Source organism: Papaver somniferum, chromosome 1 (assembly GCF_003573695.1).
Source record: "Papaver somniferum cultivar HN1 chromosome 1, ASM357369v1, whole genome shotgun sequence".
NCBI lineage: Eukaryota > Viridiplantae > Streptophyta > Magnoliopsida > Ranunculales > Papaveraceae > Papaver > Papaver somniferum.
The window spans coordinates 161706217-161731175 of record NC_039358.1 but is presented as its reverse complement, the minus strand read 5'-3'; the positions used below and the strand labels follow the sequence as shown (position 1 = coordinate 161731175).

General features: G+C 36.7%; 3 protein-coding genes and 1 non-coding gene across 4 annotated transcripts; 2 read left to right on the top strand and 2 right to left on the bottom strand.

The window, feature by feature from the left end:
• The first annotated feature begins 4179 nt into the window (after window positions 1-4179).
• Window positions 4180-14185, top strand: LOC113306037 (trafficking protein particle complex II-specific subunit 130 homolog). Its single transcript, XM_026555024.1, has 21 exons — window positions 4180-4533; window positions 4848-5077; window positions 5436-5617; window positions 5810-5993; window positions 6298-6388; window positions 6639-6802; window positions 7380-7469; window positions 7562-7729; window positions 8280-8341; window positions 8467-8557; window positions 8876-9039; window positions 9191-9401; window positions 9516-10061; window positions 10173-10385; window positions 11086-11476; window positions 11583-11673; window positions 11761-11845; window positions 12678-12867; window positions 13200-13489; window positions 13580-13673; window positions 13753-14185. The coding sequence occupies exons 1-21, from the start codon at window positions 4470-4472 to the stop codon at window positions 13926-13928; spliced, it is 3777 nt and encodes a 1258-aa protein (XP_026410809.1). The 5' UTR covers window positions 4180-4469; the 3' UTR covers window positions 13929-14185.
• A 127-nt stretch (window positions 14186-14312) lies between these two features.
• LOC113306042 (ran guanine nucleotide release factor-like) lies at window positions 14313-15687 on the bottom strand. Its single transcript, XM_026555029.1, has 2 exons — window positions 15281-15687; window positions 14313-15139 (listed from the first exon to the last, which is right to left on the bottom strand). The coding sequence occupies exons 1-2, from the start codon at window positions 15460-15462 to the stop codon at window positions 14518-14520; spliced, it is 804 nt and encodes a 267-aa protein (XP_026410814.1). The 5' UTR covers window positions 15463-15687; the 3' UTR covers window positions 14313-14517.
• Window positions 15688-15880: 193 nt separating this feature from the next.
• On the bottom strand, window positions 15881-15952 carry TRNAQ-CUG. Its single transcript has one exon. It is a non-coding gene; the product is annotated as a tRNA-Gln (tRNA).
• Window positions 15896-18070, top strand: LOC113306030 (pentatricopeptide repeat-containing protein At1g03560, mitochondrial-like). The gene has a single exon (XM_026555019.1). It carries the CDS (start codon window positions 16052-16054, stop codon window positions 17957-17959), a length of 1908 nt encoding a protein of 635 aa, XP_026410804.1. The 5' UTR covers window positions 15896-16051; the 3' UTR covers window positions 17960-18070.
• Window positions 18071-24959: the final 6889 nt, after the last annotated feature.

The window sequence follows — 24959 nt, the reverse complement described above, 5'->3', positions numbered from 1 at the left end:
CAAATTTATAGATAGCAAATTATGTCATTTTTAACCGCAGTGCATATCTATAAATAAGTTGAACAATTCATCACTAGAAGAAAAAAAAACTCAAAATTTGTGTCTACACTTATGATCAAGCTGCACTACCCTTCATGTGGATCCCCCAAAAGCGGACAATATGGGATGTATGGTAGAAAGTCCACAGTAGGGTGGCGCAACGGCTAAATTTGATGTCTTATGAAGGTTACATAAAGGGGGATTTCTCCTTCCCTGCAGTGCGGATGGGGCATTATAAATACCAACCAATAAGTGGAGAAAATTAATAAAGATCATCTGACAGCGATGGATGTTACCTACTCGCAGATACGTGTCGGTACGCGAGAGTGCCATAATAATTATAACTTCTGAGATTTTAAATGATAACTATTTCCGTGCAATGTGGAATGGTATATTAAGGGACAACTGAATCTTCCTAAAAATAAGGCACGATGCAAATGAGTAATTTAACATTGAGCCAAAGCAGAAAGAGAGAAAGCTAACATAGACAAGGAAAATAAATTAAACAAGCAAGTAAAATGAACAAAAAGATTACAATTTGAAGCCTAAACATAAAATAACAAATACAAGATTGAATAAAGTGTTGGAAGAAGACTTCTATTATTTCAAATTCAACAACAAAGAGTTAGATTCTGTTTACATAAGAAGAAATGAAGTAGAAAATTAAATTAAAACTACTAGCTGCACACAAGCGAGCAACCGGTGAACATCGATCTATCAAGGACTTCTCGTAGGGATAATCACGAAAAGATTAAGTCACAATGCATTGATTGGAGATCACACATGCAATTGAAACAATCGCGAGCCTCGAGGAACTTAGTATAATGTTTATCAAATGACGCATTTACATCATTCATTTATAAACGAGTAGTTACAACAATGGTACCACAAGATACATGGTCCGATAACTGAAACACTTTGGAAAATGTCGTCTCACTATCCCACTACTAGTCATGGGGAAATCTTGAAGAGCAAACGCAATTTTCAACGTGACCTCGAGAGTTATGAATTCCCTATCTACATCAACAAGCTTCTCAGGTAAACCCCGACGAGAGTCCAGATCAAGCAAGGCCTATAAAGAAGTATCATAAGACAACGTTAGTAGCTATGAATAAGGATGGGAAGCAACATAAAAAATATACCAAAACCCGTGAATCTAATATAAAACAAGAAGAAAAGTCATTAAATTCTTAAGGTTCATCATTCGTTGAAAATAGTAGCACCAAAAAGACTCTTAAAAATGTGGGGAAGGAAGAATACTAAATATATTCAGAACACTATACAAAACAACAAAAACATAAACAACAAACCAAAGCGTAGGCCACAATCAACATCAAAAAGATTACAATATACTTACAAGGAAAATAGCACGAGCAAGGACAGTTATAATAATAAAAAAAGAAAAAGAAAAACAGGAATGGAGAAATAAAGAAAAAAATACAGAACTTGAAATGAACAAATAACCGTTTATAAACAAGTAAATAGATATCCAGAGTATTAATTTACCCTTCCACACAAAACCCAACTAATGCAAAGGGAAAGAATGGCTGCAACATATATGAACAAATGCAGGAAAATCAATAGGCATTTACCAGACTTGAAGAACAAATCCAGGATTAGTTTTACCCCAATTTTTATGTTTAGAGAAAAGTAAAAAAAATAAAAAAATATGGATACCATTATTCACGTAAAGCATTAACGTGCCAAAACGTCATAACTAACGCCCACATAGTAAGAGTTGTAACATAGCAACCGCGGTCTTTGAGATGTACTAGATCATGGAGGATTTATCTTCATGATTACTATAAATATGAACCCTTAGCCTCAAAGTTAGGTGGAGGTCAATACCTGATTAGCACATGTTAGTTCTACTTTATGGTGTCTTTATTTAAGACTTTACTAGTTATAATCGGGTGTATGCTATCTAGATAATAACAACAACAAAGTCATTACGAATGAGAAAATCTTGTTATATGACGTTGACATCCTCACATCCTTGTTCAATTAATGATCTTCATAGTTGTTGACTTTGATCTTGGAATTACAACTTATGTTAGACGTCGTGAGTTGTACTTATGTGGTCATACTCCTGGAAGATATTCATATTCGATAATCATATTACGTTAGATAATACAAATTTTAGTTACTTAAGAAACTACCTTCAAATTTCACAATCACATTGGCCCTTTCAGTATGGAAAAACAAGCCTGAAGTATCCCAAATGCACGTTCCACATCTTCTCAATCAATGGTTTCAACTATAATTCACCAGTGGTAGATAAATTTCATTGGTTAAATAGTAGGCCGTTTGCTAGAGACAGGAATAAACCATTAAATAGTTGTATTTCATGAATCCAGATTCGATACAGATTACATTATGTTTCCCTCGATTTATAAAAATGTACGTAGCTCACCACTCTTACATCAATGAGATCTTGAAAAACGTGCGATCTATTTAACACATTAATATCATTGTTAGATCCTGACATTACAAAGAAAGCATGCCACGTAATAAGAAATCGCCTCTAAAATTATAGTTGTGCTTTTTCTTCGCCCAACATATACTTTTTCGTATACCGATGGACAACTTTGTCATTCCCAATGCATATTATCATTGATGCTACCTACTATGCCTAGATATCCTCATTATTTATTCTCAATGCAACATCTATTACAGTTATTGGCCTTAGGTTTTCAATACCGAACATATTTCATTGTAATTTTATAAAATTTACGAGTTACTTGCAAGATTGTAGTTTCCCTTATACGTAAGTATTCATCTAATACCTTAGTAAGTTAACATTTCATTGAGTTTTTGACTGGGCTCAACCCAAGAACTCCAACTACATCTTTTTTTGAACCAAAATATGAATTATGCAATATTACGTCAATTAGAATTCGATTAAAGAGGTCTTGGAATCTCCTAGGAAACATTTTGGGGATAAAATTAAGATTCTTATCAAATTAGTATTTCCATAAATGTTCGCCATATCAATTTGATGGGGAATTGTAATCTAACACATGATTTTGAAACTTTCTATAGTAGCGAGTACAATAGCAAGGTAGGTCCGTCCCGAAGAGATTGGGATCGAGTGATTATCGATTCTAACCGATATTTAACTGAAAATTTAACCTATTAAGGAATCATTATCCATAAATACAAACGAATAAAAACACTAATCGAACGAAAATAAATTACTTATTTACCTGCAAACCTTTTTCATAGAATGTAAAAGTAGTTAGATTAACATAATTTTATTGGATGTTCCATTCATCTAAGAGTTGGATATTTTGTCCTAAATTTTCAATCATACAATCCTTTATAATAATGATTTACGAATTATTTGCCTATTAAGTTGTTGATTTCGAACGAATTAAACGATAAGAGTTAAAGAATAAAAAAATTTAAACATAATTGAACAAAATTCTAACCTAGGTTAATAATATTTTAATGGGTTTTAGTGAAAACGAAAAAGAAGACAAATTAGAATGGTGACAATTATAGTCAAATCTAATTTGACTTTTGTAAGTGGTAATTAAGAAAAGTAAAATTGAAAGTAGATTTACTTTAAAAATTCTGATGGGAGTGGTAAATAGGAAAAGTGAGGGTGGCAAATAGGTGGAACCATTTTTTTCCACAAATTATTTAAACGAGTATACTGAAGTAAGAGTCTGATCTCACATAGAGAGCAAGGAATTGTTGTTTGTTAATTGTTATATTTCAGTTTCCTATTTCGAAAAATAAAACATAAAAAAATATTTCAGTTTCCAAAAAATATTTTTGAGTCGTAAACCAACTTATACCAATAAAAATAAAAAGAAAATATATAAATGGTTGTTGATTGAAAAACATCACCAAACATGTTCATTAATCGATTCGAAGTAACATTTGATCTCTTCCACCAACAATCCTAGAGTATCTCATCACAAATTTCCTACGAGCGGTTCCCTACCTTATATTTCACCGTCTAAACAACATTATTTATCCAAGTCTTCGTTCACTAAACTCACACGGCAAGTAAAACTTCATGAAGGACTGAACAAAAACAAAATTCACAAGAATTACGTGTCATGTTAGAAAAGTTGGAGCCGGAACTAAGACTCTAAGAGGGCAAGAGCATACCAGAGACCGTGTTACCAAACACAAACCTGTTTCGATTGCCAATTGATGCATCCCATGGGCCCGTAGAGGGCACGGCCGAGGTACTACCATACTAGTGCAATTCTAGTGCGGAAGAGTTTCCCACTGAAATTGTCTCCAGGACAGCAAATAATTCTCCCCGCTCCTCCTCTCTTCTCCTTCATAGATTGAACTGCAACTACTTCGATTTTCAGTTTCAGTACACTAATGAACTCTCTCAGTCCTCTTCCCAAACAGAAAAACCCCTAAAAATGTGTTTAAAATTCTAGATCTTTAGCACATGATCGATCATGGCGAATTACTTAGCTCAATTTCAAACAATCAAGAGTGTTTCTGATCACTTGGTTATTTCAGGTAATTCGTCATCTTCCATTTCATAATTTTCGTTCAATTTTTTTGATTATTTATGTAATTTTTTAGCACCACATTTAGTATCTTCCGATCTTGACTCCATTATGAATTACTTGATGTTAAGGTCAAACCTAATTTTAGATTGTGAACGAAAAGCTCATATTTTAATTGTAGAGACTTCAAATGCTACACTTCTATTAATAAGACGGTTAGATTCTTAATAGTGATAAAAAAAATGTAATTATGTACTCAGATGAGTGTTTGTGGATTCAAATTATGTAGTTATAACTCTGTCTGGTTAATGGACTACTGTACAGTTGAAGATGTGAGCGATTTGTGGAACGTGGTTAAAAAGGAATTTGAAGAGCGTTTGCCATTTAAAAGAGCTTGTTTAAACAACAAGGCTCGTAACCCCGTGTATGTGGAAAAACTACCTGCTGAGTTCATTTTAACAACTGATGCAAGACTCAGAAGCCGATTTCCTCAAGAGCAGTCAATATTTTGGTTTCGGGAGCCATATGCAACTGTGGTCCTAGTTAGTTGCGAGGTATGTTCTAACCACTTTTTTTTTAGTTCTTGTAGCATTTGCTCAGGTTTTTATCAATTATATATAGCAATCTTCATGCCAAATGTTTACCCAATATCCTAATTTTTGATCGTCTGACATTCTTGCCATATAACACATGCTCACTTGGATTACTGAATGTGTGCATCTTTATGCAAAATTTAAATTTCACATAATTGAGCTACCAAACGTATATGTATGTAACTTCACATACATTTAAAGTTTGCTAGTGTTCCTTCTTTGTGCTATATATATGTATGGAACCTCTCACACACACACACACACACATATATTTATTCTACTATCAATGCAGTAACATAGATTATTTCTGTCTTGGCAGGATTTTGATGAATTCAAGAACATTCTAAAACCACGTCTAAAGTTGATTGTGCAAAATGATGAAAGGGAGTGGTTTATCGTATTTGTGTCGAAAGCTCACCCCAGCAATGACTCGGCTACTAAGTTGGCAAAAAAGATATATTCGAAGCTTGAGGTGGATTTTAGCTCGAAAAAGAGAGAAAGGTAAATAACAAAATTTTAGCTTTTTGACATGGCGTGTTTTGAATAGCTGGTTTTGTTCTGTCACCAGTTTCCATTATAGTATTCATGCCAGTAATATTTTCCTTAAAATGCGTTCTTCTATTTATCTTAATCATTCTAAGTCATCACTGAAACTTTTAGTTCTTTGTGGTCATCTGATCCTAAATTACTCAGGTGCTGCAAACTAGATTTGCATGGGACAGAACCAAATTTTTGGGAGGATTTGGACTCTAAGATCATGGAGTCTATAAGAAATACACTGGATAGACGTGTTCAGTTCTATGAAGAGGAAATTCGCAGGCAAAGTGAACAGCGCTTCATGCCAAGTTGGAATTTTTGTAACTTCTTCATTTTGAAGGTTTTTTTTTGTCTCCCATAGCTTACTATTCTTGTCTCTATGCTGCTAAAGACATTTTAAACTAGGGTGTGTTTCAATTCAGGACACACAACTGAATCCTATAGAAGTGCAAGATATTTTCTCTTAACTTTAATGTTCCGGCGGGGGAGGGAGGAGGGGTGTGTTGGGTTTTAAGCATAGGCTTGGGACCGTTGGTGTTGTGAATTTCAGGAGCTATACACCATCCTGTTATCCCTCCCCAAAAAGAGTCGCTTATCATATTTGCTTGCCGCTGACTCTAGCTTTTACTTAATTTGCTTTGCAGGAAAGCTTGGCTTTTATGTTTCAGATGGCTCATTTGCATGAGGATTCGTTACGCGAGTATGACGAATTGGAACTTTGCTATTTGGAAACAGGTTCGCACTTCCTAGAAATATTGCATTCATTAATTATGCATTCTTTTTATATACTTCCAGACCTCACTATCGCTGCAGTACCATATACAGGATCATGAACATCGAGTTTGACTTTTTCTTTCTTTTAAAATAATGGTAATTATGCATTGAGCACTCTACCTGGATAACAGATACAGATACACAGATCAATGCATATATTAATATGTCTATCTTCAGTGCTCTGTAGAGTGATATATTTCTCATATTGCAGTTAATACTTCAGCCTTGAGAAAGAGGGATTTTGGAGGAATGGACCAAGGAGATGATCAGGCAGCACTCCTAAAACCCGAATATAAGCCACTATCGCAGATCGTCCAAGATGATTCATTTAGAGAATTTGAATTTCGGCAGTATCTGTTTGCCTGTCAATCCATGGTGTGTAAATGATCCTTATAACTCCGATTTATCTTATGCTGAAAAGAAACCAACCAACCAAAGTTAGGACTTCGTGTCTGACCATGATGTAACTCTTTCCTGTTTTACTGGTCATCTCTCAGTTACCAAGTTCCTGCTTGGATCATACCGCAGTTTCTAGTACTATCGTAATTCATAATTCTGTTTGAAAGTTTTCTATCTTTTCTTAAACAGTGAGGGTTTTACTGATCTTACGTTGCAAAAAAAACGCACTTCGCTTAACAATAACACTCTTCTGGTATCATTAGATTTTTACATAAGTATCTATGTAGTGATTAGTGAGCATGTTGTTGGATACATAGGATGTTTCTTGACATTGTGATTGAGATCCTTGTTCTGTAAGGTTTGATTCATTTAGCATGCAAAAGCATTCTTTTCCAAGTTGGCCTTTCCACCAATTATCCTGCTCTTTTATGGTCAACCACGTGTATTTGCTAGAAGAGAAAAAGTTTAACTGTTCATGGGGAAGTATCTCTACTTCAATGTTTAGACATTTATGTTATAATTATCTAGGTGGCTCATTTGGTGCATTTGGCAGTTGTTGTTCAAGCTAAATCGTCCGGTTGAGGTTGCTTCAAGAGGTCATTCTTTCATAATCAGCTTCTCGAAGGCCTTGGCATCACAAGAAGTATGTATTTATTTATCTGCCAATTATTAGTTATCAGCAAGATGTTTTCTTGCTGCAGTTCCTTACTCTTTTTTTGCTCGAGCTCCTTGCAGCATCTCTTACCCTTCTGTTTGCGTGAAGTATGGGTAATAACCGCATGCTTAGCTTTAATTGATGCAACCAGTTCCCATTATAAGGATAAGGATAGGCTTGTGGCGCCTGATGTTGAGAAGGAGTTCCACCGCCTTCAGGGTGATCTTTATTCACTAAGTAGGGTTAAGGTATGCTTCTATGTATTTAACTAGTAATTGTACAATTAAGTATTTGATTTGATCTGGGCTGGGCTGGGTTAGGCTTGATAATGTTGGATTGGTCAGCCACACAATGTCTACGAATGCAGTAATCCAAGTCGCTTCTAGGGTTCTAAGTTCCGCACTTTAACGAAAGATACTACTTGGTCTAAGTTCTAAAGAACCACTTCCACTATTAAAAGATTTGTACCTAGGGTTGCAATAAAAATCGCGAGTTAACATGTCTAAAAGTTAGTTTCACATACTAATGGCACTAGTTTTAGTTTGCCAATGGAAAATTTTTATGGTGGTCCCAATGGTTCGATAGTGGGTGTGACAGTGGGCTGAGGAGAGCAATCTGTTGTGATTTTGTAACCTGTATAGTTCTAGCCCTTGTGTAGTTCAGGATTAACTTCTGGGAAGTTAATTAGTTGACATCCTTTACTTCTTTTATATGCATGTAAGAGCATACTCTTTGATATATCACCCTCAATGAATTATAGTTTGTCAGTTTCTCTAACTATTACTAAATTGATGGCAGTTCATGAGGCTTGCATATTTAATTGGATATGGACCAGAAATAGAAAGGAGTCCTGTTAACAGGTAAGATCAGATCTATTTACTTCAATTCAGTGTAAAACATCTTGTTGGTCATCAGGGTTGGACTTTATTGCCATATATGTTTGGACTGTGAACATCTTTCTATTTTTAACCTCCCATTTGAGCAGTGCTGCATTAAGCATGCTACCTTGGCCCAAGCCAACAGTGTGGCCTTCACTTCCGACTGACGCTTCAGCAGAAGTGCTTACAAAAGAAAAAGTAAGTACATCTATATAATCTATGCTAAAATTACTGATGAGGTGACTGTGAGCAAAATTAGGGTTAAAAAAAGGCTATGATGAATGCATTATTTCGTAGTTGATCTACTTGGCGCCGATGTCATGAACACGGAAAAGAAGGACCTTTATAAACAATCCAAACTTATTTAGGGTCTTTATTCAAGAATCATGAACAAAACCATTATTGTCAGTGAACTTCATGTTCGATTAAAATATCGTTTCTAAAAATAATGGATATTGGTGTTACATGCGATACATTATAGGCTTCTTTCTTCCATAAACATTTGTATCATTGCAGATGATTCTTCAAACAAACCCCAGATCCAAGCACTTTGGTATACAGAGGAAACCATTGCCTCTGGAACCTTCTGTGCTTCTACGAGAGGCTAATAGGCGAAGGGCTTCTCTTTCTGGGGGAAATATGTTTGAAATGTTCGATAGTCGCCCAAGTTTCATTGATGGGTAATTTATTTCGTCTCTGCTTTAATTTTGGCCCTCGGGTAAATTCTAGTAATATCTGAATTCGATGCAGTACTACCTTTTCTTTTTCTTTTTAGTCAAAATGACATCTGTTTATTTTCTTTGTTTGGGTACTTGCATAATATGTTGACAGCTCAGGAGTGGATGCAGCTCTGGGGATGCCAGTATCAAATAAGGTTAATGCGGGTATGCCCAGAACCAACTCTATCCCAGGAAATTTTGAGAGCTTAGTTGATCGGCCTATGCGAATATCAGAAATTCATGTCGCTGCAGAGCATGCCCTGCAGCGTACAATTTCTGATCCTGATTTGTGGAAGTTCTTATCATCTGTAAACGACTTTGAGGTAAGCATTCTACAGAATTATGGACTTTTTTATTTTCCATGCTTTGTCATTGCATTGTGTTAGCACATTTTCTCTAATCATTTTATACCAGACATCTAATGCTGTTCATTGCAGCAAAAATATCTCGAGCTAACAAAAGGTGCAGCTGATAATTATCACCATTCTTGGTGGAAAAGACATGGTGTTGTCCTAGACGGCGAGATTGCTGCTGTTTACTATAAACATGGAAATTTTGACCTAGCAGCTAAGTCATATGAGAAGGTTTGTGCTCTTTATGCTGGTGAAGGATGGCAGGACTTGCTGGCTGAAGTTCTTCCCAATTTGGCCGAGTGTCAAAAGATACTGAATGATGAAGCTGGTTATCTATCTTCTTGTGTAAGGCTGCTGTCACTGGATAGTGGCTTATTTTTAACTAAAGAACGCCAATCATTTCAGTCAGAGGTTGTTCGGATTGCCCATAGTGAAATGAAGCATCCTGTTCCTTTGGACGTGTCATCATTAGTAACATTTTCTGGGAATCCTGGCCCACCACTCGAGTTGTGTGATGGGGATCCTGGTACCCTAACTGTAACAGTCTGGAGTGGATTTCCTGATGATATAACACTTGATGCACTCAGTCTGTCTCTGATGGCTGCATATAATGCTGATGAAGGTGCAAAGGTATTCGTGTTGTCAATGTTATTTACTCTCGATTATATTATTGTAGTAGAAAGCATATGATATTTGCTGAGGTATTTATCAACAGTTTCTTGTTTTTCTTTTAATTTTCAGCCCATAATAAGTTCCAAACCGACCATATTGAAGCCCGGCAGGAACTCCATTACTCTTGCCATACCCCCACAAAAACCAGGATCATACATCTTGGGTGTTCTCACTGGGCAGATTGGGCACCTAAGGTTTCGATCGCACAGCTTCTCTAAAGGCGGACCTGCAGACAGTGATGATTTTATGAGCTACGAGAAGCCAGCACGGCCAATCTTAAAGGTAGTATTCCTTAACCAAAAAAGAGATATTCAGGTGTAGACTCTGTCTCTTGGGAACTAGTGACAAAGCAAACTTGTAAGCTACAATGAATCTCGTTTCTGTCAAATAGATGATTTCTCCTTGGCCCTCAAATATGTACTTTTGATTTTCTTGACCCTAGTAAGAAAGGGGCTCGATATTTTGCTGCCATGTATGTTTAAATGACTTCTCACTTGACATGGCTCCCTTTTCGCTCACTTACTAGACGATTCAAGGTTGTTTTGATAAAGATTTAACATGGACTGATTTTTGACAATACAATGCATTTTGTTTTATTGGCACTCTATTGTGGATCTAGGCATGCAAGCAGGGTAGAGGAGTCAGTTATATCTAGATTGTGTAGCTCTTGGATTGTTATAAAGTTTGACACTCTTGAGGCTTGGTTGTACTTTGGGTGTTTCTTTTGCTGCAGAGCACCATCCTGGTGTTTTGTATGGTTGATGAAATCTCAGTGTTTTGTATGGTTGATGAATTTGCTTCTGTAATTTCTAAAGAAATGTTGCTAAACGATATGAATATGGATATCTCCTGCTGTGTATGTTTGTTTGCGTTTTGTTTCTATTTATTATTTATTTACAAGCCTGTTTAAGTATCTGTTGCAGTTTGTGACTAACTTAACTATCTTTTCTGTTTCGCATCTAATAAACTTTCTCCTTGGTAGGTCTTCAAGCCAAGACCTCTAGTTGATCTTACTGCTGCCATATCGTCTGCTTTGCTGATGAATGAACCACAATGGATTGGATTAATAGTAACGCCTATTAACTACTCCCTTCGAGGTGCTTCCTTGCATATTGATACTGGTCCTGGCCTGAAAATTGAGGATTCACATGCTATTGAGATGGAGAATCACAGTAAGGTACTACAGAACACTGCTCGGACAGGGAACTCTGACGATTCTAAAAATGAAAGTTCTTCTGTTTCTGAAGAATTTGCGCAGCTGATGATTAAAGATGGTAAAATAGAGTTGCCAGATTGGTCAAGCAATTCCGCCTCTGTTTTGTGGTTTCCTGTACGTGCGACTGACAGTAGGTCGGCAGATGGAATTTCATCAGGTTAGAGAGTTTCCGATTGTTTATTAGTTAGAAGTATAATATAAGTGCATCTTGTTTATGCATCTTTGGGTGTTTAACTATTGTGGTGTTTTCTGCTTATGGACAGTTGCTGCTCAGAGACAAAGTATAGTTGATGGCATGAGAACAATAGCGTTGAAACTTGAATTTGGAATTTCTCGTAACCAGACATTTGAAAGGCAACATCTCTTTCATTTTAGTCATACCTTTTATGAAGCAATCATATTACCAAAATTTTGGCCTCAAACACCTGTCTCCATGTGCAGGACTCTCGCTTTGCATTTCACTGATCCTTTCCATGTGAGTACACGTGTAGCAGACAAGTGCAATAGTGGTACTTTACTTTTGCAGGTAATTTAACAATTCAAATTATTCATTTTTCTTCAGTAACTCCTATATCAACAAATCGGACAAAGCATGCCAAGTGTAAAATGTCAAGCAAAGGATATTAATGTTTATTTTCTTTTAAATTCCTGTTCCTATACAACTTTAGGATTGGCATATACATATATGCAGTATCGGTTTCACATTCGTTGGTATATTTTAAGTTTATGAATGTGGTTTGACTGGTTTCTTTTCTGATGTATCAAGATAATCTGCAAAACTAGCAAATCAAATAGGAAATGGAATGAGACTTCCTGTTTTCTTGTCAAAATGTTGAGATGTTAAATATTTGCTGGTCTTGAAATTGCAGGATTTTCTAAACTTCATTTTTTTTATTGGAAAAATGTTTATATTGATAATCAAGAGAAAAGGTGTACAATAATAACTTGACTCAGCGAACTGAAAAAGGATTTGAAACCAACCAACGCAACATAGGACAGACAAAAACAAAATGAAGAACTTAAGGAGGCATAAAAGGCAACCTTCCCACACAGCCACAACCCAATCAGCAGATAAGCCATTCATTTTTACTCTTGGTTCTGCCTAGAAAAAACTTGTTAGTCGATCTTGTTGATGATATCAGTAACTCATCTCTCTCCCCCCTGCATGGTTTTTCAAACTACTATGAATCCTTATAAGGGAAAGGGGTGCTTAGGAGCATGGGACAGCTGGAAGAACAAAGTCTATTGAGTGACCTAGATATTTCGGGTCCATGAATTTGTTGATTTGTTTGCCCTACCGGTTTACTGAGATTGATTTCAAAATCTTCCTTCCTATGCTGCTACTTTTGTTTTTCTAGGTCACTCTACATTCCCAAGTGAAGGCCACATTGACCATATATGATGCGTGGCTGGATCTGCAAGATGGATTTGCTCATACAGGGGAGGGTGATGGCAGGCCAACTTCAAGCTTCTTCCCACTTGTCATTTCCCCATCATCTAGAGCAGGAATCCTGTTTGGGATCTGCTTAGGGAATGCAACAAATGGAGGTAAGCCAGATTTGGTGCTATTTTCAGCTTCTTAACATGAAATGAACAAATGCTCTTAAGGAGATGGAGCACATAGAAAAAATGAAGCAAAAGAAGGCTGGGGGTTTTGTTTATTTGCTGCTTTTATAAATTCAATATTCTCTATCTCCATGGTTGATTTTTTCTCAATGATTGATCAGTTTAAATTTGGAACTTCTGATTCAGTTCTTCCGTATGGTTATGGATTCATTTATTGTGGTGGCTAGGCAGGTTCACTGTATTCTTTGTCCTACAGGGTAGTAAGGTGTGATTTTTCCATGACAAACATTACTAATCCTCTTAATTTTTTGCAGATGAAACTGCAAGGATAAATTCTGATAGTATATTAAATATCAGATATGGAATCTTAGGTGATAGAACAGTTGGAGCACATAATCCTGTAGCCACTGAATCTGAAGGTGATAAAAAAGATTTGCTCTTCAGGAGTGCACTCGTTCTGCAAAGGCCTGTGCTTGATCCATGCCTGGCAGTTGGATTTCTTCCCCTCCCCTCAGGTAGTCTGAGAGTTGGTCAGCTTGTTAGCATGAGATGGAGAATTGAAAGGTTAAAGGAATTTGACGAAAACACAATTTCCCCTGACAATGTAAGTCTTGTTTTATCAAAGAATTTTTAGAATCTGAAATGCCAACTAAGCTGTTCGATCATCTTGTTAACATTCGAAATACACATGCAGCAAGATGAAGTATTATATCAAGTGAACACAAATCCCACAAACTGGATGATAGCTGGAAGGAAGCGTGGCCATGTTTCACTATCTACGAAGCAAGGTTTGCGATAAGAGAACATGTCTGTTTATTAATACTGTGAAATGCCAGTGCCTGCTATTTACATATGCAACATTTTCAGGTTCGAGGATCGTTATATCAATTACATGTGTACCTTTGGTGTCTGGATATATTCGTCCTCCTCAACTGAGTCTGCCGAATCTAGATGATGCTAATATAAGCTGCAATCCTGCTGGCCCACACCTGGTCTGCATTTTACCTCCAGCTCTCAGTTCCTCATTTTGTATCCCAGCATAAATTAAGTGAGCTTTATCCTTGTCGGCATCAGTAGTTATTCTTTCCTCCTACCACAAATATCCACCTTAGAAACCTGTAAAGTTACAGTTTTGGTAATTCTCTGGTTATCACATACTTTTTTATATATTTTTTTTATTCTTTCCTTGTTTTCGTCTTTCTTTACTTCTTTTGTAATTCAAACATTCGATTTTGCGTGATGTGTAACTGAATATTTGATTTGTTGACAAAACATCAATTCTGGCGATTCTTATAATTGATCTTTCAAAATGAACAAACTGTGGATTGTTCATTAGAAATAAGCCCTTATACTGGTAATTGGTGAATTTATTTCCAGATACCAATTGTTCAAGTTAAAATGTTAGTATAGTTTTGAGCTACTGACTCTACCAGAATAAAAAGTTCAAATATAATTTCGTAGAACTTAAATGGCAAGGCAAAAAAATAAAAATAAAATACTAGGTTCTACAATTTCTTCTGAATGGGCTATGCTTATTCGAGAACTGTTTGCATTACCATGAAATTTAAGAAATTGAAGGTAGAAAAGAAAAATAAGTTCTACAGTTTCCTAAATTCCAAACGCTTTCAAGCTTCAAGCAGCGAAAAGGTTCCAGTCATGGACTTTGAATTCAGCAACAACAAGTCTAAAAACCTCAGACATCGGTGTACATCCAGACTGCGCCGCAGGGGCAGTCAATCCAGCTCCAACAGAATTTGCACTTTCACTCAGGGGATTTATCACAAACGGTTCATAGGCAGTAATTAGAACATCAGTTCCAACTTCTTTGAGCCGCAAATTCGCAATATAAACCTTAACATGATTCTGCGCTTCCGGTCCTTGCCGTCCCTTAGAAATCTTCATCTCCCCAATTGCTCTTGTCACTATCGCTGCCTTCGGGTACCGAATTCCATCTGCCGTGAAAACTCCTGATTGCTCAATCACTGTGGTTCCTTCAGCGTTTTGTTCACCAGCAAGGTCTTGTAGAAACCAAACAGCATTACCGTTATCTCCTACATCATGTTTCAAATCTAATAACTCAATTACGACGCTTTCATCTCTTGCAGGGTCTACATAGGCTTCTTGATGATCAGGAACTTGGCGGACATCACTAACATCCTGAAATCTATGAGGGAAACAAGTAGAAATTGCACCACCAAACAATTGACGCTCAACACAATTATCTCCTGGCATCTTCTTATTGCAGTCTGTACTCCTGCTTCAAATTCAAGCAGTTATCTACTTATCTGGCAGTTTGCGTTTTTTTAAGGCGGTGACTAAATGCAACTCACACAAAACTAAATGCAACCCTTTCAAAATACTGTGAACCTTATTAAAGTGAGTAAACATAACTTACCTGTCTTCTTTGTTAGTCCAAGCCAAAATAAATATAAGTGAGAAAAGGTTGGGCAGATCAGGTAAAGAGAAGCTGTTCTTAGATAAGAAGTTTACTCCAACGATTTGCTTATGGAAGAGATTAACATGGGTAGAGGAAATGGAATCAAAAGTTTTTGCCACCAAATAGATAAAATAATACATGACTTTTCTTCTTTCCAGTTGGAGTTTGATTCATGTTTTCTAACAGAAAATTATTAGTATTTTCAATTTATAGGTTCTAAAAAAGCTTGCTTGTTCTTGGTTGAGCTTGAGTAGGATCAACAATCATTTTGTCCGATCAAAAAATTGATTTGAGATCTAAAAATTCTTCCTACCCATCCGAGATATTGTATAAACGATAATAAACTTCTAATCACTGACCTACTTTAGGGTTTTTTTTCTTTCTATTGGGAAGATGACTAAATTTTGTTTACCCACTTCAAGGAGGTTGATTTTATTTTAGAAGGATTGCATTTAGTCATAGCATGGGTTGCATTTAGTCACTGCCTTTTAACGCAGGAAATCTGAATAATAGAATTTAAATGGTAACTGGAAAGGCAGAAAAAAATTAAAAATTACGAGGTTCTACCGAGACTTGAACTCGGGTTACTGGATTCAGAGTCCAATGTCCTGACAACTAGACCATAGAACCGATGATGGTTCATTCGCGAAGGATTTTGTTCATCATGAGAAATATAATTTCTAAAGTTAAAACCCTTCTCCTGACGACCCTAAACAATAACGGAATCTGATGAGAAAATTGCACAGGTTTATCTCTGTAACTCAACTGACACCCCGCCGATTCTCCATTTCGTCTCACCACAATCATCTTGGCAGGAATGATCAAGGGACGAATCAAACCCCTAACTCTATCTGGAGCAAAACATTCCCTCCTAGTTCAAGGTTCGTTTCGACTTCCTTTCCTCCTCCCGAATGGATAGAACCTTTTAGAATACTCAATCTTTTAGATGATTCTCCAACAATGGAATCCAATTTAGATGATTACTGTAAAAAATTTCTCATCAAATTATCACCTCATTTTGTCACTCAACTACTTATGTCCTCTCAGCTTAAACAAAACCCAAAATTAGCTCTTAAATTCTTTTATTGGGCTGGCAAACAAAGGAATAATTATTCTCACAGTTTAGATTCTTATGTTACATTAATTGGTATACTGGCATCAGTTAGAGACATAGAGGGAGTTAAAACTTTAGTCGGAGAAGTCAGAGATAGAAGTTTTTTTATGACTATTTCAACTTCAAATGCTTTGATTAAGAGTTTTGGGGTTTTAGGAATGGTTGGGGAATTATTATGGATTTGGCGAAGAATGATAGAAAACGGAATTGAGCCAAATTTGTTTACTTACAATTTTATGATGGATGTTTTGGTAAATTCAATGTGTATAGAATCTGCTGAGAGGGTTTTTGATGTTATGGAAAAAGGAATAGTTCGTCCGGATGTTGTTACTTACAATATTATGATCAAAGGGTATTGTAAGTCGGGGAAAACAAGGGATGCAAAAGGTAAATTAAGAGAGATGGAAATGAAAAGGGTCGGTCCTGATAAAATTACATATCTTACTTTGATACAAGCTTGTTATTCGGAAGAGGATATTGCTTCTTGTATGAGTCTTTTCAATGAAATGGTGGAGAAGAGACTGGAAATTCCTTCACATGCTTACAGTTTAGTGATTAGTGGACTTGTTAAAGAAGGGAAATGCTATGAAGGGTTTGCTATTTTTGATTGTATGGTTAAGAATGGTTGTAAAGCTAATGTGGCAATTCATACCGCTTTGATCGATGCTTTGGCGAAAAGCGGGAATGGAGAGGAAGCTATGAAGTTTTTTGAGAGAATGAAGGATGAAGGGTGTGAACCTGATGACGTTACTTATGGGGTTATTGTAAATTGTTTATGTAAAACGGGGAAGTTGGACTTGGCCTTGGAGTATTTGAAGTTTGGTCATGAGAAAAACATTAGGGTTAATGCAGTAGTATATTCAAGTATAATTGATGGTCTTGGAAAAGGTGGTAGGGTTGATGAAGCAGAGAAGCTTTATGAAGAAATGCTCGATAAGGGATGTACACCAGATTCCTATTGCTATAACACACTCATTGATGCATTTACAAAGTGTGGAAAAATTGATGAAGCAGTAACCTTGTTTAAACGAATGGAGGATGTAGGTTGTGATCAGACAGTTTATACGTACACTATTCTCATTAATGGGTTGTTCAAAGAACATAAAACTGACAAAGCGTTGGAGATGTGGGATATGATGATCGACAAGGGTATAACACCCACTCCAGCATCTTTTAGAGCTCTTTCAATTGGGCTTTGTTTGTCAGGAAAGGTTGCTAGGGCTTGTAAGGTATTGGATGAGTTGGCTTCAATGGGAGTTATTCCAGAGACTGCATTTGAAGACATGATCCATGTTTTATGTAAAGCAGGTCATGTAAAGGAGGCTTGCGAATTGGCAGATGGCATTGTTGATAGGGATCATGAGACACCTGGGCGTGTACGCACAGTCCTGATAGACGCATTAAGAAAAGCAGGTAACGTTGATCTGGCCCTGAAACTAATGCAAAGTCAGATTGGTATACAGTATGACAGATGGGGTAGTATTAAAACACGGGATAAGTTTCGAAACCTCTTTGAGAGCTGAATCTTAGGGGTTACTTGAAATTAGATGTATTTGTTCAATATTTCATTTCATAAAGATGAGTAACCATCTTCATTGAAAATGTGAACAGTTTGAAGATTAATGAGTTTGTAAGATGGTACATTGCCTTTTTCTTGCACGAGTTTTCTGGAGGGCGCAATCTTAAATTTTGGATTGGATGCGTTGGACACTCGCACCCATTAGGTTAAGAAATTCTGTTTTGGAAGGTGCGGGGTCGACTATAATGTGATTTCAGTTTAGACTGTAAGCGCAATTCCTATGGGATGCCCATTTTGATCTCACTGTGGGATTGACCAAAAGAGAAAAACCGATGGGCCAATTGGTTAATTTATCGGTTTTACCCATTGCGGTCCAACAAGAGCCGCACGCTTTTTCCTAATCCGCGCGGTTCAACACCAACCGTCAATTGATTCAGCTCAGCCGCGTCTCCCCACATAATCTGTTGGTGGTTCAATCCATACGGCCTTAGTTTGGACGGCAACGGATATATCTGAACACGGATATATCTGAACGGCTACAAAATTTAATCATCCAACGGCTCTTTTTGAATTTCCCATAACTACTCATTTCTCACATCATATTAAATTATACTTTCTTCAAACCTCACATATCACATAAAATCTCTTCAGTATAATTTGTTCAAGTATGTCTCGACCATTGTTAGTTCGTCGAGCTTAGTACACTCGATAAGAAGATTTAGCTATTTACATAAACTATATGTTGTTACAAACTCAGCTTTCTGAAACGCACTATCCGGGTATGAATTTCTGGGAGGTTAGTTAGGAGAAGTTCTACAATGACACCCATAACCTCCCGCAATCTCGTTTTGAGACAATTAAGAAAAATATAAGTGAATTTGTAGCTTTAACCATGCAAGTCAATCGATTTAAACTGAGAGGTGAAACTGATGTCGATCTGGTAAGAAGATCTTTAGATGAATGACGAAGATGGAAAAAATATGGTTTTACGTTTTGAAGATTGCTTCGAAATGCTTAAAGTGTTGAACAAATTCAACCTCTTCTTGTTAGTTGTTGTTCCGCCGAGTACATAACAGTGAAGATTGTCAGTTACAAGTGCTTTGATTGGTTAATTGAGTTAATAAATTGAATGGTTGTTTCTAATTTAAAACATATGTGATCATATTTCAACACAAAGGCGTACTTTTCATTAATTAAAATTTGAAATACAAACGTAGCAGAAATAAAAGTTACAAGTTTCCTAATGTCGTTTGTCATTGCCTTCTTCCCCTTGATTCCATTCTCCAAGTCTCAGAATACTCCCACCTACTAACAAACTTGAGAATTGACTTGTATCTCCATACTGCTAAAAAGCAGAAGCGGGTGGTTGCAAACCAGGAGTGTTGCTACAAATGTAGAAGAGGTTTCTTGTGGTGGTGCAACAATATAATAACCTTCATTCTGATTCCAGGGCGAGAATAATGATGAAATGCTCGGATCTGGTTGAATTACTTGATGTTGGGAAATAAGGACAGTTTGTGGTTCAGTTTCTGGAAATTGTATACCTCCCACTTGTGTAGCTCCCACATTCTCGTGCCATGATGAATTGATCCTAGAAGTACTGCAAGAATTATCACGACCATCGGGATTTACAAATCAACTAAATCCAAATATGGTATCCGTCTGCCATTTCTGAAGAATATTCAAGTGTCTAGCCCTTATTGTTGATTTAGCCAATACATATCGTTAAACCCGGTCTTCAGTTGATCTTTACTGAAATTCACATTTTAATATGGATATGTACGTTACGTAGCTGTCGAAACTATTGGGGTCGTGATTGGATCGCCTTGTGAAGTTATATTTGGCAACTCCCGACATATTTAAGGAAAATTTGATGAAGATGATGAAGAACTTCCATCTATGATGGGGTAAGTCATAAAGCGTGGGTTTTCTGGTGGCGTCTGGCTAGGAATGATTAACTTATCACGACCCATACGACCTAACGCCGGGAAATAAAATCCATAGATGTGCACATGGTGAACACTAATTGTCGTCCTCGCAATTGTATGGTACCGTTTGAGATGCTATGCTTCAGTAATATGTATATCAACATTTAATTAAAACCTCTCCCATGGCCTTTGTCGCAATCTATCAAAATGATGCAGATACTTGAATCTGTCTTGGCGGGTTAATCTCCTTTGCAGAAGTATGTTGTAACTGGAAAAATAGTCTTTATCCCAAATACTAAACACCTCTGTTCATCTCGGGGTCGGAAAAAAAAACTCTTCGGGGTGAATAATCAAGAATGGATTGTACCTCGTGTTCTTCGAACTCATAAAATCAACATAAGGATGAACAACAACATTTTGGTGGATCTGTGTCATTTGTTAATATCTTTGAACAAAACCGAAAGCGCACTATTGTCTCTAATGTCCCTAGCCCAGTTACTCTTGATGTACATGTCTGTTATTGGAACTCTAGGGGTGTTATGTTTAAGAGCTGGTTTATTGACACATAAGTAGGTATACCACCAATACTGGAAATAAATTCATAATCTAGTATTTTGATCGTGTTTTTTTTCCCAGAAAACTACTTAATTTAAAAAGCAAAAATTAGATATTTACCTCTATGATGCCCCAGAAATGAGTGAAGTTGATTACACCTACAGATGTTGTATTGAGGCACTAATACACTTTTGCTAAAATTGCAGACTCTCAATCATGATATGGTGCACTATAAAGATCTTGTAACACTTTAAGCTAACTCACATGAGCAACAATGGTTTATTTAGGAAAGAACGTTTGACCATAACACAAACACTCTTTCGAGTTCCTCATACTCAGCTATATATATATTGAGCCTGCTTTGAACATTAGAAAAATCTTCAACGCTAAACAGTATACTCCACCTCTTCCTTTCAACTCTTTCTGATCTTCTCGTACACGTGATCCTAAAAACAAGGAAAGAAGCGTCTTCCATCTATTATTTGACATCCATTCGTTTTGGTTAATGGTACAGGGGATCCCACCCCACTTGGAATTCCACAAATAAAATACAAATTAAGGGGGGTAATTCCTATGACAAGAATAATATCATCTAATTAATCGTTTTGTATTAATCAACAATTGCTTAAAAGTAAATTCTAATTTTAGTTTAACAAGTTTACCAATTAGAAAGTATAAGAAATGGAACGTGTGCATCGTTGGTCACCACCTTTCTATCAATATTCTCGTTATAATGTTGTTGTGTTTCACCTTTCTATCAATATTCTCGTAATGACGCCAGGGATATCTATCCACTTTCTCGAACTGGAGATGGTAGACCTAGATAAACAGGATTTAAGTCTTTGTATCCACCCCTAATTTTATAATATCCGGACCGCTCTTGATGCCCCAACACATGACCTGGGATCAAGTCTGGTCCAACAACTACATTCAGGGAAGCAAACTCTGCATCAGGATTTTGAGTATAATCGATATTTGTAGTAGGCACTGGTATTCTTTCGTCTTTTTTATATCTTTTTCGCCTTATACTATTATGGCATCCCTCATTTTGCTTAGTTTATACTAAGAATTGTGAATAACAAGTAGAATATTTTGGTTAGAAAAATTATGAAGAAGAGAGTGGGGTGGTGTGAGTGAAAATGGAGGTATTTATATGGTTTGAGAGTTGTAGCCGTTGAGAATCGAGTCATTGGGTTTTACCTCAGCTGGCCCGAGGTTGGCCATCCTACGCTCGCAGATCTTGTCTGCCCACAAGAGTATCTTGTCTACTCGCGCGCTTCTTCATCTCCCGCTCATTACATTTCCCATAGTGGAAATCCATCTTTGCACATCCACATGTCTTTGCAAAATTTATTTTATGTTCATTTCCATAGAAACCGCCCTAAGTACATGTATATGGATGTTGAAATGACGAGGGTACCAAGTACACCACAATCTTTTCGGTATCTACCTGTATGACAGATACCTTGTGTGATCTAATATAGACAAAGACTGTCAAGAAGATAGCAACCACAAGGTATACACTTGGTATATTTTACAAGTCCGGGATCGAACCTAACTATAGGGATCAACCCAAATGTTTTGATTAACGTACAAGTGCAGTTACTTTATTATAATGCGAAAGGTTAAGTACAAGCACACACCAATATTTCGTTCATGAGGAAACCCCAAATGCAGAAAGACCCCAGGACCTAGTCCAGTTTTGAATACTCTCAGAATTAAGTCGTTATACAAACACCACTACCAAGTTCATATAGTTGATACCAAGTAAAATACCCCAAGTTACCTAGTTTCCTCAGTATCGCTGCGCCTACAACCAATCTGGCCAACACACGTGAATCCTAAGATAGAGTCCACTATCGTAAGTTGTTTCGCCAGCCGTGAAGACTTCTTGAACCAACTCCTTTGGATCGTGTTCAGAAACAATAAAACTATATTCGGTAATTGCTCTCTCAATCTCAAGAAGTAAATCAGACATTTTATGTTGAGTTAAACAAAGACTCTTCCGTCTAATCTAATAAACTCCTTCGTTTGGTAAGATCTACCAAGATCTAGATTATCAAGATAACCAGATCTAGGTATAAAAACTGTAGAGCACTGCTCGGTCGAACTCGCATGCGTTGCTGTCTCAAGCATGTTTGTCAATGTTAGTGATCAAATAAGTCTTGATTTCTAGTCTACTATATCTAAGTCTCGGACTAGGATAAAAAGTGTAGTTGAACTCAAGAACTCCATGGTGATCATCATACAAGACGAAGAGATACTCAAGGAACTGGTGGAACTTCATCGACTAAAAGGTATGTGGAGACTTGAACTTATCTATCCCTCAAAAGTCTATCTACTCTATCTCCTATCTTGAGACAAAAAACGTTTTGCTATATAAACTTTGATTATACACATTTGCTATCTCGAGCCGAGTTTATCTCGCTTATCTATTTCTCGAAATATATATATTGGTAAGCTTTCACTTTGGCCAAGTTCATCTTTACCTAGTGACGAAAGTCATGTTATGTTTCAATTTCTTGAAAATGGGTTTGACGAAAAATGGTTTGTGAATAACAATTACATAACGTCCTCTAAGAATGTTTCAATGATTGAAATGAGAGTTTAGATTATATAACCATTGTTGGATATAAGCATGGTGTGGAAACACATACATGTATAAGTCCTTATTCCTTGAACCAAAGTGTGGGTACTTTGTTGATCAGGAAAACCGGAACAAGAGTCCGCGAACCCATCCCGCGTACGGTCGGAGGTTCTCTTCCCGAGAAAATCTGCTGGAGTTTGTAAACTTGTTGCAAGCTTATTCCGGGTACTTAAGTCCGCGTACCAAGTCCGCATACCAAGTCTGCGTACTTAGGTTTGTTATATCTAAAAACGATTATTCGTGAACTTATACTTATATTTACTAAGGAACACAAGTTTGCAAACCGTGGCTATAAAGTTCATGAATCGATTCGAGTGAATCAACTCGTTTTTGCTTCGATTGTGTCTTGTGTACTTCTATAAGATCTAAGCAATTGAACAACTCTCTAACCAGTTCATTTGAGTCATTTGAACTAGTTATGGTGAAGAAGAATATGGTTAATATAAAAGTGCTCATATGGCTAACCATTTGGTTAACTATTGTTTAACCAACAAATGTACATGTTTGGGTACGGTTACACAAACCTAGAAACATGCATTTCATTTGTGTGTAACAAGCTAAGTTTTCGATCCAAAGGTTGAAACATATTAGCTTGAATCTAATCAGGTTTTCATCTAACGGTGAATATTGAATGCTTTGTTACTAAGCTAACATTGATTGCAAATCCTGATTTGAAAGACTATACAAGGGAGAACTCTAGCAACTGGGAAACCTAATCCCCACACCTCCTGTGCGATATTAGTTGTATAAGATAGAGTCGATTCTCCTTTAACCTTAGGTTTCTACCGAGACCCTGTAGGTTAACGACTTGAAGACTTCATTGGGATTGTGAAGCCAGACCGATACTACTTTCTTGTAGTTGTGTGATCTAATCTCGTTATTTCTATCGTATTGAGTACAATCGTAACGATTGGCTTGAGATTGATATCTCCGATAGGCAAGATATAAAAGTAGTCACAAACATCTTCGTCTCATCGTTTGTGATTCCACAATATCTTCTTTCACCGCATCGATTAAGATTATTGTGAGGTGATTGATAATACTAGGTTTTTCTTCGGGAATATAAGTCTGGGTTATCAATTGGTTCTTGTTCACCTTGATTTATCAAAAGACGGAACAAAACTCGTAGGTATTTCTGTGGGAGACAGATTTATCTATTATCGTAGACTTTTCTGTGTGATACATATTTGTTTATTAAAGTCTTCGACTTTGGGCCGTAGCAACTCTTAGTTGTGGATGAGATCAGCTAAGGGAATCAAATGCGTAGTATCGTGCTAGGATCAAAGACGTAAGGAGCGCAACTGTACCTTGGATCAGTATGCGATTGATTGGGGTTCAACTATATTCCAGACCGAAGTTAGTTTGTAGTAGTCTAGTGTCTTTAGCGGCTTAGTACAGTGTGTGTTCAATCTGGACTAGGTCCCGGGGTTTTTCTGCATTTGTGGTTTCCTCGTTAACAAAATTTCTGGTGTCTGTGTTATTTCTTTTCCGCATTATATTTTGTTATATAATTGAAATATCACAGGTAGTGCGTTGATTTCAATCAATTAGAATATCCAACCTTTGGTTGTTGATTTACATTGATTGACACTTGGATATTGGTCTTTGGTACCATCCAAGTTATCTCTCTTGTATTTAATTAGACTTGCAGATTTCTATTTGCTTGAGTAAGAATTAAATCAAGAGATCGAGATATTATAACTCTTTGATATACTTTATTTGAGTCTAGTTGATTCTCTTGAAAGTATATTAGAGTTAGTCCATACAGATTGCTAATCGAAATATTGGGTGTGGTTGTTGTACCCCCGCTTTTTCAATTGGTATCAGAGCAGGCAAACACGTTTAAAGACCTGATAAGTCTGTGTTTTTAGCGA

Excerpts from the sequence above, each read along its gene's own strand:
- LOC113306037 (XM_026555024.1), top strand. The coding sequence starts at position 4,470 with ATGGCGAATTACTTAGCTCAATTTCAAACAATCAAGAGTGTTTCTGAT. Across the intron at positions 5,618-5,809 it reads AGCTCGAAAAAGAGAGAAAG|GTGCTGCAAACTAGATTTGC; the intron begins GTAAATAACAAA and ends TAAATTACTCAG. Across the intron at positions 5,994-6,297 it reads GTAACTTCTTCATTTTGAAG|GAAAGCTTGGCTTTTATGTT; the intron begins GTTTTTTTTTGT and ends TTTGCTTTGCAG.
- LOC113306042 (XM_026555029.1), bottom strand. The coding sequence starts at position 15,462 with ATGTATTATTTTATCTATTTGGTGGCAAAAACTTTTGATTCCATTTCC. Across the intron at positions 15,140-15,280 it reads TGGACTAACAAAGAAGACAG|GAGTACAGACTGCAATAAGA; the intron begins GTAAGTTATGTT and ends AATTTGAAGCAG.
- LOC113306030 (XM_026555019.1), top strand. The coding sequence starts at position 16,052 with ATGAGAAAATTGCACAGGTTTATCTCTGTAACTCAACTGACACCCCGC.